Source organism: Calypte anna, chromosome 2 (genome assembly GCF_003957555.1).
Source record: "Calypte anna isolate BGI_N300 chromosome 2, bCalAnn1_v1.p, whole genome shotgun sequence".
NCBI lineage: Eukaryota > Metazoa > Chordata > Aves > Apodiformes > Trochilidae > Calypte > Calypte anna.
The window spans coordinates 19,962,576-19,980,049 of NC_044245.1; the positions used below are offsets into that span (position 1 = coordinate 19,962,576).

General features: G+C 35.5%; 1 protein-coding gene across 1 annotated transcript in view; it reads right to left on the bottom strand.

The window, feature by feature from the left end:
* Positions 1 to 17,474, bottom strand: part of MALRD1 (MAM and LDL receptor class A domain containing 1) — a 224,265-nt gene that overhangs the window by 27,102 nt on the left and 179,689 nt on the right. Inside the window, exon 36 of the mRNA XM_008492748.2 lies at positions 15,129 to 15,195. Coding sequence (XP_008490970.2) covers positions 15,129 to 15,195 — 67 coding nt within the window. The remainder of the gene's footprint in view (positions 1 to 15,128; positions 15,196 to 17,474) is intronic.

Here is a 17,474-nt window from a genome sequence, read left to right on the forward strand (position 1 = left end):
ATTCAGATCCCAATAAAAGCTGGCTTTTAGTTTAAAAGCCTTTTTGTGTTTGATCTAAGCACACCTACTTTTAAGATAGAGCATGTTGCAGGTACACCTTAAGGGATCAAAATATAACACATCAATATTACTAGGGAAAAAAGAAGCCAAATGTTTTTCTCTTGGCATGGGCTTGACCTTAGGGCAGGTCAGAAAACATTGCAACCTTGGCAGCCACAGAACTAGAGCCTTCATTTAGGGTCCTCATTTTTGGAGGGTGATGATGTGGAAAAAGTTAAAACCACTGGCCAAGGTGGTAGCTGTGTCTGTAGGTGTTTTCCCCTGCACAAGCACAATAGAAGACTCAGCTGCTGGGAATTGGCAGGAGTTTGAGCCTGCCTCTGCATGGCTGAAAATTGTGCAGGCTGTATGAAAACATTCTTTACAATGGGTTTTGCCTTCCAGCCAATGGTTGGGACTTACTTTTGTAACTATTTGAAAAAAAATACATAGACACTCTTATGCTACAAACTACAGTACAAATGACACAAATTTGCATGTTCCTTATTCTCTCAGTTATCTCATTATTGAAGATTTTAATATAATGAAATATTAGATTGTGTAAGTGCTGACTCATAGCAATTTTAATAAAAATATGTCCTGCTAACAGTGGATTTAATAATGCCTAGTTTTCTATGTGTTCATGTCCATTCATACTCTCAATAACAACACTTTTCTCATGTCCTCATGATTTCTTCCATCTTTAGCCTCTTTCAGTTCTTCTCCAAATACTCTCAACTCTCTCATGAGCACATAGTTCTCGACAAGTTTCATGGTGCCATGAGACAAGTGTGTGTTGATTTGTTGGTTACCACATGCAGGTCAAGGAGAATAGATAACTATTGGGCTCAAACTGCCATTTTGTCCTTTTGTTTTTAGATATTAGTGGACTACGAATTAGGTTTTCATGTCTTTCTTTAGTAGATGTTTTTCAAAAAAATTCTAGGGCTATCACAGCTTGGACAACTCTGTCTCTCTTGTCAAGACTGGTAAAAAATGACTGACCACATAAATGTGAATTTGGGTAGAGACTGACAAATAGAGCAGCAATACAGTCATGCTAACTTTGTTTTCTTGGAATATCAGGATAAAAAGAAGTTTAAAAATAAAGAATTTCTCTGTTCTGTTTGCAACTGGATCCAAATTTCATGTCCCAATAACAATCTCTGTAAATCACTGTGCATGAGTAGACTAAGGGAAAGCTTACCAGTTATTTACGATAAATCTCAGAGAGCAGCTTAGTGCTACATCTGTGTCTAGATGAATGGCACAAGAGGAAATCTTGATGAATGGAGGCACTTCTAGTGTAGGCAGTAACAAGTATACACTGTGCTATGGACAAACAGTGCCCAGAATGAGAGAAACCAATATTTTCCCAGTATTTACACCTCTGTCAGCTTGTTGTCCTTACTGTGCTATCTTCAACTTGATATTTAACTCTTCAGAAGTTCTACCTCCTCCTCCATCATTGATGTTGTCCTATTTCAGCTCATAGCCAAACACATCCCTCTCTGAATTAAAGGCCTTAAAACTATTTTCAGTTAACTCAGAGCTCCACCAGTTTAGAAATACATCTATGTATCCCCAAAAGAGAGATTTCACTCCTACACCAACTGATTCTTGCATCTCCTTCAGATTCCTCATCTTAACTAAGCTTACCTGAGCAAGATGGGTACAGAGGACGTAGCTCTCTGCTCAAGCTCACCCGATGAAAGTTTAAACAGCCTGAATAATTCCAGTTTGACTGTGAAGGTTATTTGGAATTGATCAGAGAACAAATTCAGGTTCAGGCAACAAGTATACACATGGCTGATACACATACCCTTGCCACACCCTTCAACCCTCCAGCTTTTAATGAACTTGAAAATGACTTGACAGAACAGAAAGAAAAAAAAGCTCCAATTTAAAAAACACTAAAAGAAATTTAATTGAATTTTTGTTTCTCACCCTCTTAAATAAGTAAGAATTTTTAATGGCAGTACTTAAGAAACCACATTTTTGAGTGCTGTACACCCCATTCTCAAAATTTGATTCATAAATATGTTCGTAATACTTTATGGACATCTATTTTTTCAACTTTAAGCAGTGAAAGCAATGGCAGAGTTCTCTTACAAGAAATTCAATTCAGGATCTTTTGCTCAAATATCCAGGAGAGAAAGGAATGTTTATAATCCTCTTTCATGTTCAAAGACTTCCTTTGAAGGTCAGCAGTTAGCTGGGGATATAATCACAAACATTGCACCATTTCTGAATACGGAAGAATAATACTTCTGTCCACTTATAACAGGCTGAAGATTATAATCTCTTTCTGAGCCTCTTTGCTAGAATTCCAACAAAAAAAAGTATTTTTTCTGATATTTAAGATTTTGGACAGGTGGTAAATAGCACTCAACTAGTTTGTAAGATACTTCTACAGAATATCTTAATAAGAAAAAGAAGTGAGGAAGCAAAGCAAACTTAACAACCAAAACCAAAAAATAATTTGTTCTAAATAAAAATGAAAAATTGTATCTGTGTCACTGATTTCACATAAGCCACTTGGCTGGTATTACTTTAGAAAAAAAGACATTTTGTGCCAGATCTGAGAGCTAGATATCAGTTAAAGAAATTAAGATTATAACAAAGTAAGACTATAATAAAGAATAAAACCATATCAGTTATGTTAGGAGCAATGAGAAAAACCCTGGCATTTTAAATTTGGGAAATCCTTTCAAAAGATTCTAAGAGCTATTCTTTGAATACTGAAAAATGACAATTGCCAAACAAACCTGGAATGTGAACTTGAAGGATTGGGCTTTGTCACAAACTTGAAATCAGAGGATGAAAATAATCAAGGTCAAGTCTTGTCTTTTAGTAGTTTATATAGTTCAATACTGATGAAATTGTTTCATTGTACAGCATACCAGCTGTTAAGCGCTGACACGAGATCAATATTTTGTACTTTGTTCATGTACTTGGTGTTCTTGTGAAGAATCCTTTATATGAATTTATCTACCCTTAAGGTTAAAAATTTTTTCCTGGTCATTTAATGCTGCTTTCGTGTTTGTCTCTATGCAGTTCTCTTCTAGCTTTTCTTTTATTTCTTCCTCAAGAAAGAAACTCTGAGAACTTACTTTCCATGAAGATTCAATAAAAGTTGCCTTCCTGTTGCTCTGGTCACCCACACAGCAAAAAGGAAGTTAAACTGTTTGCTGACATATCTCTCATGGTTTGGGTCTGTGCCTTTGCTTGAGACTGCTGCCAGAAGTTTGTCTTGCACAGACAATACTTTGTGGTTGGTGACTTCACTGGGAAGAACGAGCCAGGAATTGGAGAAATGTCCTGTGTGCCATATCTGTGGTGATTAGGAAAGCATTACTGGATCCACACTTTTTAAACTACAGCAGATGTGCTTATTTTGTGGTAACCTTTCAGTGGAAGAAAGCCATTCCCTGGCCCCTAAACCCCATCTTAGCTAATCATAAGGGAGGATAGCAAATGCAGTATTTTTCTCATGACATTTCATAAACACAGGGTTTCAAGATGAAATGTGAATGGAAAGGCCAATAATCCTTCCATCCCTTGTGATCTGCACAGAATTGCGGTTTGCCTGGACTGGCTGGAAGCTCAGGGTAATTATTTGGAAAGATTGACACTGTTTAGAGAGCCAGCATATCTGGATCAATTCCTATCTTACTCCTGAATTATTTGGAAAATAGAGATGAATCTTGATACACTCATTGCTAGCAGATATATAAAGTCTATGCTACCACACTGAGATGTAGAATTTCTATTAATATAACCAATATTGTCCTACAAGGAAGTTAGCTCACAGTCAGCCCTAAGGAAGCAGAAATGTCTACATAAACCAATATTTACATAAAAGTGAGTAGAAATTAAAGATGTAGAGATATTGTTTGTTTAGTCTAAGGATATCCGATTTACTCCTGCATGTACTATGTGACATCATGAATACAAAGCTAAAAGCTCCAGTGACAGCTGACCAGAGCAGAATAAGCAGTTCCAGTTTTGCTTTGAGTACATTACTGAAAATAATCTTTACTGATTATTCTTAACTAGTCTGGTATTTCAGTACTAAAGTCGGGTAGGTATGATTAATCTGTTATGCACATCTATCATTGCTTTATTCTGACACTATCTTCCAAAAGCCTCAGCAACATTAAAAAAATAAATAGAAAAAGTGTACTTTTTATAAATTTTATTTTCAACTTTTTGAAATAAGCACACAATAAAATCCAAGTGTTCTGTGAGAACCTGCATTGTGCTTCCTCTTTTTTACAGCAGAACTTTCAGGAACTGCTTTTCTGGTTTCTCAGGGTACGTGGAAGTCTCAGAGAGCACATAGAACCTTAACATCTGTTTATGTACTTAGAATTTGCAATTGCAGTTCCTGTGTTTGTTATTATATCTGGGTCCCATTTCATCAAGGCAAACAAAACTCCAAAGAGTCCCTCTTATGATGAGCATGAAATAAACACACCCAAAGGGCTGGAGGAGAAGGAGCACTACTATAAACTCATTACTCACGACGTAGTTAAGTCAAAGAGAGGTAAAGAGTAAATTTTATTAAGCACTACTCAAGCACTATTGCATCAGAAAGCCTCTTGAAAGCAGACAGATATGGAATTGCTTGTGGGCTTTGGAAGACCTTATATTAGGGTAGCTGCACATGCAAAACTCAACAATCCTCAATTCCAGATTTGTAGTTTATTCTCAGGACTAGTTTTATACTAGTTTGTTGGTTCGTTTTTTTTTTTCCTTCAAAAATAATTTTTTTAAAGGTCCAGCCATCTTTCTACCTGACTCCATAAATCTGTGCCTGAAACAGCACAAAAATTTCTTTGTTGAAGAGTGAAATTAGTCAGGAGGAATGCTCACACTGGCACTGCTCTGAATACATATGTACAATAACTTTTTAAACCACTAAAAAATTGTGTCTTATCGTTTTCTTGTGCTTCCTGTTTCACTGATGATGCACTATAATATGAACCACAGATAGAAGAGTCCTCTGACAACTTTCTTATTTTGGTAACATTGGAAGAGAGACTGTTCTGGGTTCCAGAGTGGAAATACTTCATAATGAGGACATAGTTAATTCACAAGAAGCCTTGAACATTTCCAGGAATGGGGCATCCACAACTTCCCTGAGCAACCTGTTGCAGTGTCTCCTCACGCTCACAATAAAGAATTTCTTCCTAATATCTAATCTAAATCTACTCTCCTTCAGTTTAAAACCATTACCCCTGTCATACCACTACACATCATTGCAAAGTCCCTCCCCAGCTTTCCTGTAGCCCCTTCAGTTACTGGAAGCCCACCATAAGCTTTCCTTAGAACGTTCTCTTCTTTGAGGAGCCCCATTCCATTGTGTAATATTTAGTAAAGTCTACGAAAATTTGAATTTACAGAATTAGGGTAAAATCTCCCTGACTAATTAGGGAATAATATATCCCTTGTATCTTATAAATTGCATGAATTTGTATTGTCCTCGTTCCAGGTAAAAAGGAAGAAATTAATGTGGTTTGATTGTGGTTTTTTTAAGTTTTGCTGAGTTTGTTTGTTTGCTATTTTGTTTTGTTTTGCTTTTCCAAAGACCTTATGAACTCTAAATTACCTTCTTGAGCAAGTCTGAAAAAGGGGGAAGGTTTAATTTTGATCACTATTGCAGCACATGTGTGCTTCTGAAATGTCATCATCAGAGCTTTGACAGTAGTGGTCTAGCCTGTCTTTACCAAAGAATTTTACAGTTCACTCCTTTGCTTGTTTTGGGAATGCTTGTACATTCTTTGTAGTTATAAGGAAAAATATTCAAATAAAGATGGCCTTGAAAATTTACCAAAGTATTTGCTTCAGCTTTAGTATGCCAATATCAGCTGTGAGGATTTCATACTACTGGAACAAAATAGGTTATTAAAAAAGAGGGCTCAAGACTGAGTTTGAAAAAGTTGTAAAAGAAGCTCGAATGTCAAAGGCAAGATTATTTTTGTACTGTGCTTTGATTCTCTCAATTTATAGGGAAAGCATATGCCTCATTCCTTCCTGAGCTCAGTCCTTGTTTCATGCACATTTAGACTGAAGTTATTTTGAACGAGATACTTGCTTTCTGTTCAGTAAGTATAAAAGGTTTTACCAAATTGTGCTCTAAACTTTGACAAGAGTGCAGTAACCTGTTAAAATACAAAAAAATCTATTGCTACCCTTGTGTGCTGGGTAGGGAACAGGTCTGTATTAGACCCTGGATTAGCATCCAGGATTTTAAATGTATCTTGCTGTCTGTAGTAATAGCATGCTGAAACGTATGCTAAGGCATAGAATATTAGACAGATAGCTGTATAAGCATTATCTACATATCCATATCTATGCATAGATGTAAAAATGAAATTAAGTATATTTATTACACTGGTATAATCTAGTTTATTTTATTGGTTATACAGCTGCATGCACATTTTTAGCTTTCCTCTACTAGTTTACAGTCCATAAAAATATTCCCAGCTACTTATGCTAAGCAAAACATTCTCAATCTGTTTTTTTGCTCATCTTATTACAAAAAGCATACTGATAGCCTTTACTGATAGCATAAGGGAAGCCCTGACAACTGGAGAAAAATTTGGTCAAAAAACTATTAAAAATCTAGAACTATAATAATGAATAACCACTCTATAGCCTCAAAATGCATTCTGCCAATCACCTCACCTTCCCCTCCAGAAGCAAATATTATGGGAAGATAATCTGTGTGGCTTTATATGACTATGTGGCTTTCTATGACTACAATATTTCCCAAACACTAAAATATTTAACATGTTTTTGGGGATCTTTCTTCCATTTTCTCAAGTCTCAAACAATTCTCAAGTTTATAAAGTATTAATTTATAGAAGAGATAAAGAAAATAAATAAAAGCTTTTTTCCACCTATTGAAGTCTTTTAATAAAGGGTGGTTAAAAACCACCTGCTATCATAGTTTTAAATTTTTTATTAATACTTTAAATATTTGCATTATTATTGTATTAATTTGTATATATTTTATTTATTTGTATTACAATACAAATTAAACCATGTATTTTAATTTACCTGACAAAACCCAGTGGTTTGCAAACAGTACCAGACAAACAGTGGTTTGCAGTTTCCAGAGGAGAAATCACTATTTATAAGCTATAATTCTGTCTCATGAAAAAAAACATTAAAAAATTCAGCTTTATGTGGCAATGCTTAAAAATGATGAGTTCTGAGTCATGCAAAGCTGCATTATCAGTAACTTCTGTAGGAAACTCAAGCATGCAAGGACTGCATAATACAGGCTCCATTTAACTGTAGGTAGTCATCTTGTTAGCCTCATTTTACAACCCTAAGCAAAATTTTCTATTTGCACAACTTTTGCCACCAAACTCAGTTGAGCAGGCATTTCATCAGTGGAAAATACAATATCTGATAAGGATGAATGGCAAAAGGATTAAAATACATAATTGAAAAACTAAGTAGAAGCAAGGAAATGCATGAAGCAATAATTTTCTAATATACTAGGTTAATGACCCAGAGCTTAAGCTCATTTTATGTTAGAATTTAGACAATTCTTAGTGTGGAATCTCACCTAGCAGTTGCATTAAAGAAACCATCATCACATATTATTGGCTCCAATACTGTTTTCTTTTCTAACAAAGACACTTGTTGAGGGTTAGCCAGATGCAATACACATGTTTAGACACTTGACACCTGAAATCCACCCAAGGAATTTATACAGCTCAAAGTATGTACAGAACTAGAGATAAAAATGGAGAAGCCAGTTTGGGCTTGTTGACAGTCCTTTCTCACTGACTACAGAGATCATCACAGTTTTGTCTTCCATGTGGCTGCACAGAGGGTGAGTTAGGGCATGGTTTAGTTTATCTAGGGAGTTAAGAGCTAGGAAGCCATATGATTTGTCTGTTGATACAAAAGCACATGTCCTGCAAATAAATAAAGACTAGGATTAAATATCATACAACCTGGCAAGTTAGTTTTCTCATCCACAGGGAAATAATTCACTTTAATCCAAACCTTTCTCATCTTCACCATAAAAAAAACCCAAACCCAAACCAAAAAACAAACAAAAAAAACCCCAAACAAGTAAAACCTTAGCCTCCTGCAGTATACTGAATTCTGAATCCTAGCTGGCTGATATTTAGTCTTCCTGTAACTCTGGTGTTGACACTCATACAGTAAATCATGCATAAAACTACATTAACTTGACAGACTTTAAAAGATATTGCAAAGTTCACATATATCATACAATGCAATATATATATATTTAGGAGAAAACCCTTTCTGTACATTGAGAACATGACTTGCAGACCAGATGCACCTTAAGTGTATATGTGCTTTTTCCCTAAAGGACATATAAAAATATGTGTGGCAATAGTACATAGTTACTGCTTCCCTTTTAGAGATGTAGCCTAGTAGCTCATTAGAGCAATAGCAAACATAAAAAGATCCTTCAATGTGTTGAGAAAAATCCCCTATGCTTGCATGCGTGCTTAAAATTAAAACACATAGAGCTTCCAGATCAGCCAATACTGCAAAAGCTGTCCAGAAAGGTTCAAAAGTTCTTAATTTAGTAGAATTTCCTGCTTTTAGATCCCTTAGCCACCTAGCAACAGCACAAAAGGTAAAATTCTTGGAGACATAGTCACACTGGATGAACAAAAGGGAAAACTGAAAATGTGCAAGATAGCTTGAGGACACTGTGACACCATCTGTCCAGTGGGTCAGACTGAGTGGGCCACATATCAGTATATATCAGTATAGAGTTAATACAGAATAGGAGCTGTCTGCCTTTCCTACACAGCTTACACACTAACACATTCTCAGATGCAGATCACCACCATCCCCATCTTTCCTGATGTCTTCTGCACAGACCTGTCTGCATCACAGTCATCCTCACTTGTAGTGAAAGTCCAAAACATGCTGGATGGCATATATGTTTTCTAGAAGTCTCCCTTACAACTGCTATGATACATTTTGTATTGTATTAGATACACCCAACCAGTAGCCTCCAGGTAGCTCTTACAGAGAGGGCTCTAGTAGTGGGGTGATTCTAGGCAATGATGTTTTGCAATGCAAACAAGCAGAGGAGAATACAGGTTTTCACACCAAGAACCTCCTGCTTTCTGCTAAGCCAGGAAGAAGGAGTCTAAAAGAGACTGTTACTCAAGCTAAGTAGGACAATCTGAACCCAGAGTGAGTTAATTATTGTTGGATTTTTTATGCAATCCAAAAACTTATGTGCCTATAAATAGACATACTCAAAGATGTTTTAAAATTTCTGTGGACAAAAGGTAGCCACATAAATGTGAAGGAAAGGGGGTTTTAGGAGAAGAACTTATTTACAAATTCATTTTACAGTGATTCTTCCTGGTTTTGAACAAAGCAAATTGTGATTTAAAGCTTTTAATTTATATTTCCTAACCTCCAGCATTTGGAGTTTGTAGGAATACCCATCAGGGAACCCTCCATACTTTGGCAAGCATCCAGTATCCAATATTAATTAACATTTTCCCATATAAAAATATCTCATATCATTACTCAACATGCATAGTCTCTTTACAGATACACTTTCCAGATCCCAAGCCTGTCCCTACCATAGACAGATGTATATATTTCCTGATTTTTAAATGTAATAATGCTTGTAGGTCTGAGATATAAGTCATTCTGACCTAAAAGTGCACTATATTTAGTAAGTGTCCCTGTGGTTTCCTACACCTTGTAGCTACCTCATTTCACTTTGACCCTTTTTAAATAGTGAACTGAAGTTCAAAATATACATATAGGGTTATTATCAGGGAGGCTGAGTTTTAGCTTCTTAAACACTACTGATACTAAATTTTGTGAGGAGAGGAAATCCAGCTGAGGAGAAATATTTTCCCATAAGCACTCTTAACAGCCAAAGAAATTTTCACTGTATCTGCTAAATTATATTTATTTGCCTATACATTCCTCAGTAAGATTATAGCATCTTCATTTTTTATCAGACAAATACCATTCTCACTGATGTTGAAAGCTGCAGTGAGGTCGATGAGGTACTAGATTCATTTTCCAAAAAGAAACACACAGTTACTATTATTGCAAAAGGTAGGTGTTATCTCCTGTCAGCTACAAAATCTTGCAAGAAAAATACATGAATAATGTTCACCAGGCTCTTTGCTTTAGAAATTGTCCCAGAAATTCCCTGCTGATATTTTATACAGCTAAAAATCTCCCCACTCAGCGAAGATACCATAAAGACACCACTGGAAAACCACAGTTTGCTTTCCATCATGACCAATGGGGTTTATCTAAACTACCCCCTTCCTTTACTGGTGCTATTCAGATTTTCTAGCACTGCATCATTCAAGAGGGACTTTGTCCACTTGTCAGAGTAAATGACCTTAAGCTATATTGCTTGTTTAAAGTTTTACACACACCTTGAACTTTAGTTTTCCTTTAAAAAAAAAAAGGGTAAAACTCAAGAGTTAAATGACAAAGTCTAATTAACATTTGAGCCAGGTGCTAGAGCTATCTCAGCACCTGAGCAGAATGATGATCAGAAACCTTTGTTGTAAAACCAAGCTTTGGGTCTGTTCAGTCATCCATTTAATTGAGCAAAACTTCAAATTACATGGAAATAAACTTTAAGTTCCATAGAGACAACCTTGGTTTAGTTTTAGAATAAAGAAACTGAAAAAGATAAATTACTTCCAAAATCATTGGATTCAGCAATCATCTGGTTCAGACCACTCACAAGTGAACTTCACAAGATGTTCCTGGAGATGGTGGCAAAACTGCCCTATACATATGATAGCTTTGACTGAAATCAATGTTTGGGGGAGCTTTTTTTGGTTTGTGGGTTTTTTTGTTTTAGTTTGTTTTTTTTTGTCATTTCTTGAAGCTGCAAACTGCATGAAGCAGATTATTCCAATATAAGGAGCTGACCTCAGGATTATACTATTGTCTGCAAGGAGGAGGAAAAGAAGCAAAGGTTGAACTGCTTCTAAATAGAAAAAGCCAGTGTGTGTCCATTTGTAAAGAAATAATTGATATTTTGCTCGATGGAAAGATTCTTAATAAGTAAAGCCTACTTGAACAAATTAATTTACTTCTAAGTCTTTTAGTTCAAGAGGGAAAAATATAAAAAATTACAAAATTTTTTAAAAATTCTGGCTGATTTTTTCCTTTTTTCTTTTTGGTATTCATGTTTTTATCTGTTGTAATTTTTATTTTAATGTTTACTTATTATTTTTCTAATGTTCATCCTTTTATTACATTTTGCTTATTTATTTTTATTGCTATATCAGCAGTCCTCCTTGTAACTGAGGTGGGAATCTCTGAGAGCACCAGGATAAATATCTCAAATGGAATTTTTATCTTCTATTGTAAACTCCCTTTACTCATGAATTGGATGTGTCTATATTTCCAGTCTCTAGGCTTTGCATTTTCATCTTCTCACATGCTGTGTTCTTCCAACAACTTCATTTTCTTAGGTGGGAATACTAACATCACTCCATTTTCATGACAGATTATGGGATATTAAGACAATACCCTCACTTTGATTTTTTAGAGATCAATACCACCATCATTCCTCAAAAATCCAATGATGTACATGTAAGAGTACAACAAAGGCAAACATGTTCAGAAGAAATCCCCTTCACTCCTCATTGAAAGACATTACTCAGAGAGGATGTGGAATTTCCATCCTTTGGCACATAAGACACTTGGGTGGAAAAGGTACTGAGCTCGTCTTCTGTGGCATTATTTACAGCTGCATGCCACGTTACAGGGTTTCTCTTCAAAAACATACTGTGCTTACCAGAAGTTAATCTTTTGAAGACAAAATCAGATTTTGAGAAAATGGCTCAACTATGAAAAATGTAATTTTTTTCCCCTTTTTAATTTTTGTGGAATACTACTTGTTATTTTATCACTGTGAAGAAAATATTCTGCACATGAAAGAGAATATTTGTGGTTATAATGAGCTGATTTTAAAATGAGAAGTGGTACAAACCAGAGGACCAAATAGCCTGGAAGTTTTCTAAGCAGAGTAAGTAAAAATCTCCTCCTCTGAATAACTTACAACCCTGGAAAATTAATTATTTTCTAAAAGATAAAGGAGCAAGTAATATTTTTCACTTTCATTACATAAAGGAAGCAAATAAAATAACCCAGCTTCTATACTTTGGGCCAAATTATCATTTATATATACAGCTACAAAGATAACCTAAATTAGTTATCTATGTATAATGACTCATTGAACTTCTCATCTCCACAGCTCAGTAACCTATATGGTACAAATTCAATGTAATTTAAATAACTGCTTAATGAAGATGTATTGCTAATATATAATATGATTGTTTAATTACAGTCCAGTGAATGTAATTACATTTTCTGATTAAGGAGAGAGACTTCTTACAGCTCAGACAATAATAAAATCTCTCTCATTATGTTGCTTAGTATTTGCCAGTGTAACTGGTCTGAAATTCACTATGTTACACACAGATTGTATGTGTATTTATATAAAATAAAAGATAAGTACTGGATTATAGTTTGTTTTTTTCTCAAAATGTGATTTTAGGGCATTTAAAATGTGATTGTATTGTATTAATATTGTCTAGAGGGTATGAGAGTTAAAATTATATATTATCAGTCCAGTAAAATACTTTCTTTCCTTTTGTCAGGGTTGCCTTTTGGTCTGGGTTTTTTTTTTGGTTTTTTTTGCTTTTTTTCAGTACTAATACTGTCTTTGAAGCCTCACTCAAACACACACTTTGCAGCCTGCTTCTTTTCATCATTTCTTTCCTGTGTTTCCAGAGGTCTGTGGTCTTACTTAAAACCAAAACCTAAACAAAAGCAAGAAACAAAAACAACAACAAAAAAACCCAAACAATAAGCCCAAACAAAAAAAACCACAAAAAACCCCACTTGATGAACAACTGGGGAAAGTACACATATAATTTAAAGAGTAGTTTTGAAATCAGAATATTGAAATTGCAAGAATTTGAACCATTATCACTCAACTCATCATGATTTGCATGTGCAGCCACTGTAGCTGATCTCCAGCACAGACCACTTGGCTGCACATCTACTGGAGGAGAGAACCCAGTAAGGACAAACAGGAGCAGCATCCTGGGAAATGAGAGTGACTGGAGCATTTCAGACTCAAGTTCCACCTAGTCTGGCTAATAAAGAGGACAGCCAAGTAGTAAGAACATGATAATCATGCCTCAAGTACTCTTCTGACAAAATAGGAGAAGCAAGTGCAAGTGGCTTTTAAACCTAACTCAAGAGTCAAATACTAGAAAGGATCAGGGCAGGCATTAAGCTGTATTTCACTCAAGTAGGATGCTAACCACCACTCCCAGACACTGTTGCTCTGCATCTACTAACACTTGGTTTAGGATGAATGTTTTTGGAGAACATTCACCACCATATCATTAGTCACATTTTCAAATTCTGTGGCTCTCGCTGTTGTTACTACAATCACTATGCAACAACTAAGAAAAGCTCTTCTCAGTAGCATGAACAGTAACTATACCAACCTTATACACAAACCCTGTTACTTACTCTTATATATACTGAAACTTTATCTAGATTTCTAGCCACTTTTGTCTTTTCCATGTGTTGTACAGATATCTCTTCACAGTGGGATGTCAGAGCTCACCTTCTACCTCCTCAAAAGAAGGTATCTCCATTTAAGTCTATCATTTGTTTTGCAGGAAATTTACTTTTTTGAAAACAAGAAAGCATTGTCTTTTCCGTGATAATTTCTACAGTTTTAATTTTTTTTGCCCCTAGGAAATGTCAATTGGGATATTTGTACTTTCTTAACCCTTATGGTACATTTTTAATCTTTTCTTTCCTCTCATGATGTTGACTTGTGGGATTTGCAAATATCATGCAGAATCTTATCTCAGAATTTGTTAATTTCCCTGTTATTATTTGTACGAGCAATTCCTTCAATTCCTTATAAAGCCTTGGATGGTACTGATATCAGACTGTTCATCTGGCTATTCTTTTTCTTTTCTGTTTGCTATTCACCAGTCAAGTCCTTTACTGGCAGAGCTTTCAGAAAGCCTTCTAGTCTTGTAACATGCACAACTTTCCTAATTTTCTTGAACAGAAATTACTTATTTCCCTAACACAAACAGATACAGATCTTGCAGTTGTTAGTCCATCACTTAGGTCATTTTCATATCTGCCTTTGCTCTTATTACCTATATTTTGCATTAGAATTCACATCGCGTCCCTTGCTGAATGGTGAGGGAAAATATCCTATTTACTATTTTATTATTCCAACTATCTTTTATTTCTGTGGATAATGAACATTTACAAATTTGGTTTATTTTCATTTGCAAGTCCTAACATAAATTGAATTTTTATAATTCTCTTGTATCCTTAAAATCTCAGTTAATCCCCCCACGCCTTATGCCTACAAGTAATTTTCTTGTTGATTAATGGTTTAATCTACCACTCGTAAACTCCTGGCTATTCCCAATCCTTTTGTTTTCTGCTCACGATGCATTCCATTTCAATTGAACTGTTCCCCTATGTTTTTTGTTCCCTTTCTCTTTTTCTGTGTCTTGAGAAATTGTGAATCAGACAGCTTAATGAATCTCAAAGCTTCTTGCAGAGACCGTCTTCTATTCTACAACAGGAGAGATTTTTTGGCGAATGTACAGCTCATTAGCAGTGTTTTCTGAGACCTAAATCACAGTGTTCTATATGAAAGTACATATATTTTCTGAGTATGTTATTTATCACATTACTTCAACACCTGCTGCACATAAGGCATAATTTTTCATAGAAGCATGCATTGTTAAATATTGATTTGAAACACAAGATACAGAAAACTTAAGGTGTCATGCCAACAGGTTGTGTCATGTAATGACAGATTAAAGTTGGAGGAAATTTTGAGAAATAATATTCTTCTCAAAGTGTGGTTTAATTCAACAACTGTAAATAAAAGTAATGTAGACATGCAGAGACTTTTAAAAAATACACTTCTATTAAATGTCACTTTAGTCCCTGGAGGAAAAAACCATCTCTTTCCCAAATTCAAGCACAATGACATTCCCAGTGAAACTTACTGGCACAATGGAATATTGTCCTTGATTATGCATCGTCCTCCATTTTTGCAGTATTCTTCGGGACAAACTGCAAACATATAGGTAAAAATTATAATTTAAATTCCCCCCTTCTGCCTGCCTCCCATTATTATATTTATCACTGTCTGATTTTCAAAATGGCAGGATATTCAGAACAGTAATTTTGGGTGCTTAGCACTTCCAAAAGCTCTTCCTTTTGACTCGATATTTGGTGATACAAGTGTCAAGTCATAAATACATTGTAGTTAGTGTGCTCCTCTTGACCCTATAGAAATCCTGATGCTTCACTTGAACAGGCTTCTAATCTTTCTCAAGTCAGATTTTCAACTGACCCCAGAATTGAGCTTTTGCCACTTACTTGATATTCAAATAGGAATGGATAAAATAAGAGCTGAAGGACTTATATTTAATAAAGTACTTAAGTCAACTTCATTAATAATAGCTTTTATATAGGGGTGATGAATAGACACTTCTGTGTCACCAACCTTTATATTAAATATGTCCAGAGTTTTAACACTTAGAGTCATATTCTCATGAAGGCTAGATAAATCAGTCAAAAAGAGTAAAGGTATTTAAATAGAGTGGGACGTCAGTGATATATTACTATCACCTTTTGACATCCATTGACATGGATTTCCACATCATCAGATTTAATTTTACTGAAAGTTACTTTAACATCCTGAGAAAAACAAAAACTCAAACCCCAAACCAAATCCCCTCAGTCTTCTCTAGTAAGAAAATAATTGTTTGTCCTGGTTTGAGAGGGCCAGGATAAAAATTGCTTAAGGCTAAACTGACCCAAGACCTTCTACCCACCTTCAGGTGCTGCTGAACCAGGGCTATGGATATGGATATGGATATGGATATGGATGGGGATGGGGATGGGGATGTGAGGGAACAGCAGCACCTGTGGGGAGGAGAGGGTGGGTCAGGTGACCCACAGTGACCAATCACATTGCTCCTGCCTGTGGGGCTCAGTATAAAATGGCTCCCAAGAGAGCTCCTGGCCTCTTGGGCTGGGCTGAGGTCTATCTGTCTGTCATTTCTCCCTTTGTTGTCCCTGTATCCTGTTCTCTCAGTGGGGAAGAACACTGGTCACTGAGACAAGTCACCCTCCCCTTCCTCACTGAGCAGAACCAGCTTGGCCCCTCCAAGGCTGTTGCAGACTGGGCTTGGGCACCTCCGTCTGCTTCCAAGTCCAGTTTGAGACTTTTCTGAGCAGGAAGTAATTACCATGTGAGGAGTGTGGATTCTGTATTTACATCTTTGCATATATTTGTATGTTATCCATTATTCTTATTTCATATAAATCTATTCTAGAGGGTTTTTTCCCAGCTTTAAATTCTCTCTTCCTTATTCCTCTTTTTATTTTCCCCTGGGAGTGTAGTAGGGGAGTAACAGTCAGCTGGCTATTGCCTAAAACTGTACCTTTGGTCAAAGGCAAATCAGACCTAAAAAATTCTGGATGTATGACACAAAATTATTTGCTGAGGCAAATCAACAAGGTTATTTAGTGTGGACACATCTATTTTTAAGAAGAAATTCTGTGAATTGCTTACTTCAAATATCTGCTTTCTGACAGAATACTGGAAGACCTGTAATTTACTGTCATACAAGTCTACTAATTGATGTTCCATATTGAACTAATTTTTGAGTATATTCCTTTCCATTCAAAATAATTCTTACCAAATTTACCATCCTCTCTGTATTGTAGAACTGGTATTTTCTGATGCTCTCACATTAAAATAAGAAATAGAACAAACGAACATAATACACAAAGTATTTGTGAGAAAGTTTCACTCCCAGAGAAACCAGTGGGTACCTCCTACCAAGAAGTGAATGTAAAACTTTTTCTTTGTGAAAAAAAAAAACCTTTAAAATGAGTTTTATTATTACAATACATACTATATATTGTGAACATTATTACGTAACTCAAAATAAATATTTAAAACTGAGTTAAACTCTCAGTTAATGCAACTTCACTAAAGTCAGGAGATTAATGCAGAACTGGATGAGACCTTGTAACTGCCTTGGGGAAGAACTGCAGTAGCTTTTGTGTCACTGAATGGGATGCTTTGAATCTAAATTTAATTATTCATATATACTATTTTTTGTTTTATTTTTAAAAAAATCAGATTCAAACTGGATGTGCACTACTGGACTGGTATTACCTTAGCCCATCTTTTCCCTATTGCAAAACAAACTGAATATTGTGGGGAATGCACTCTGCTAAGAGAAATGCCATACAGTTTGTTTCATTTTCCAACCTGGATTGCTCTTACACTTTAAAAAAAAGAAAAAAAAAAAAAAAGAAAAGAAGAAAATCCC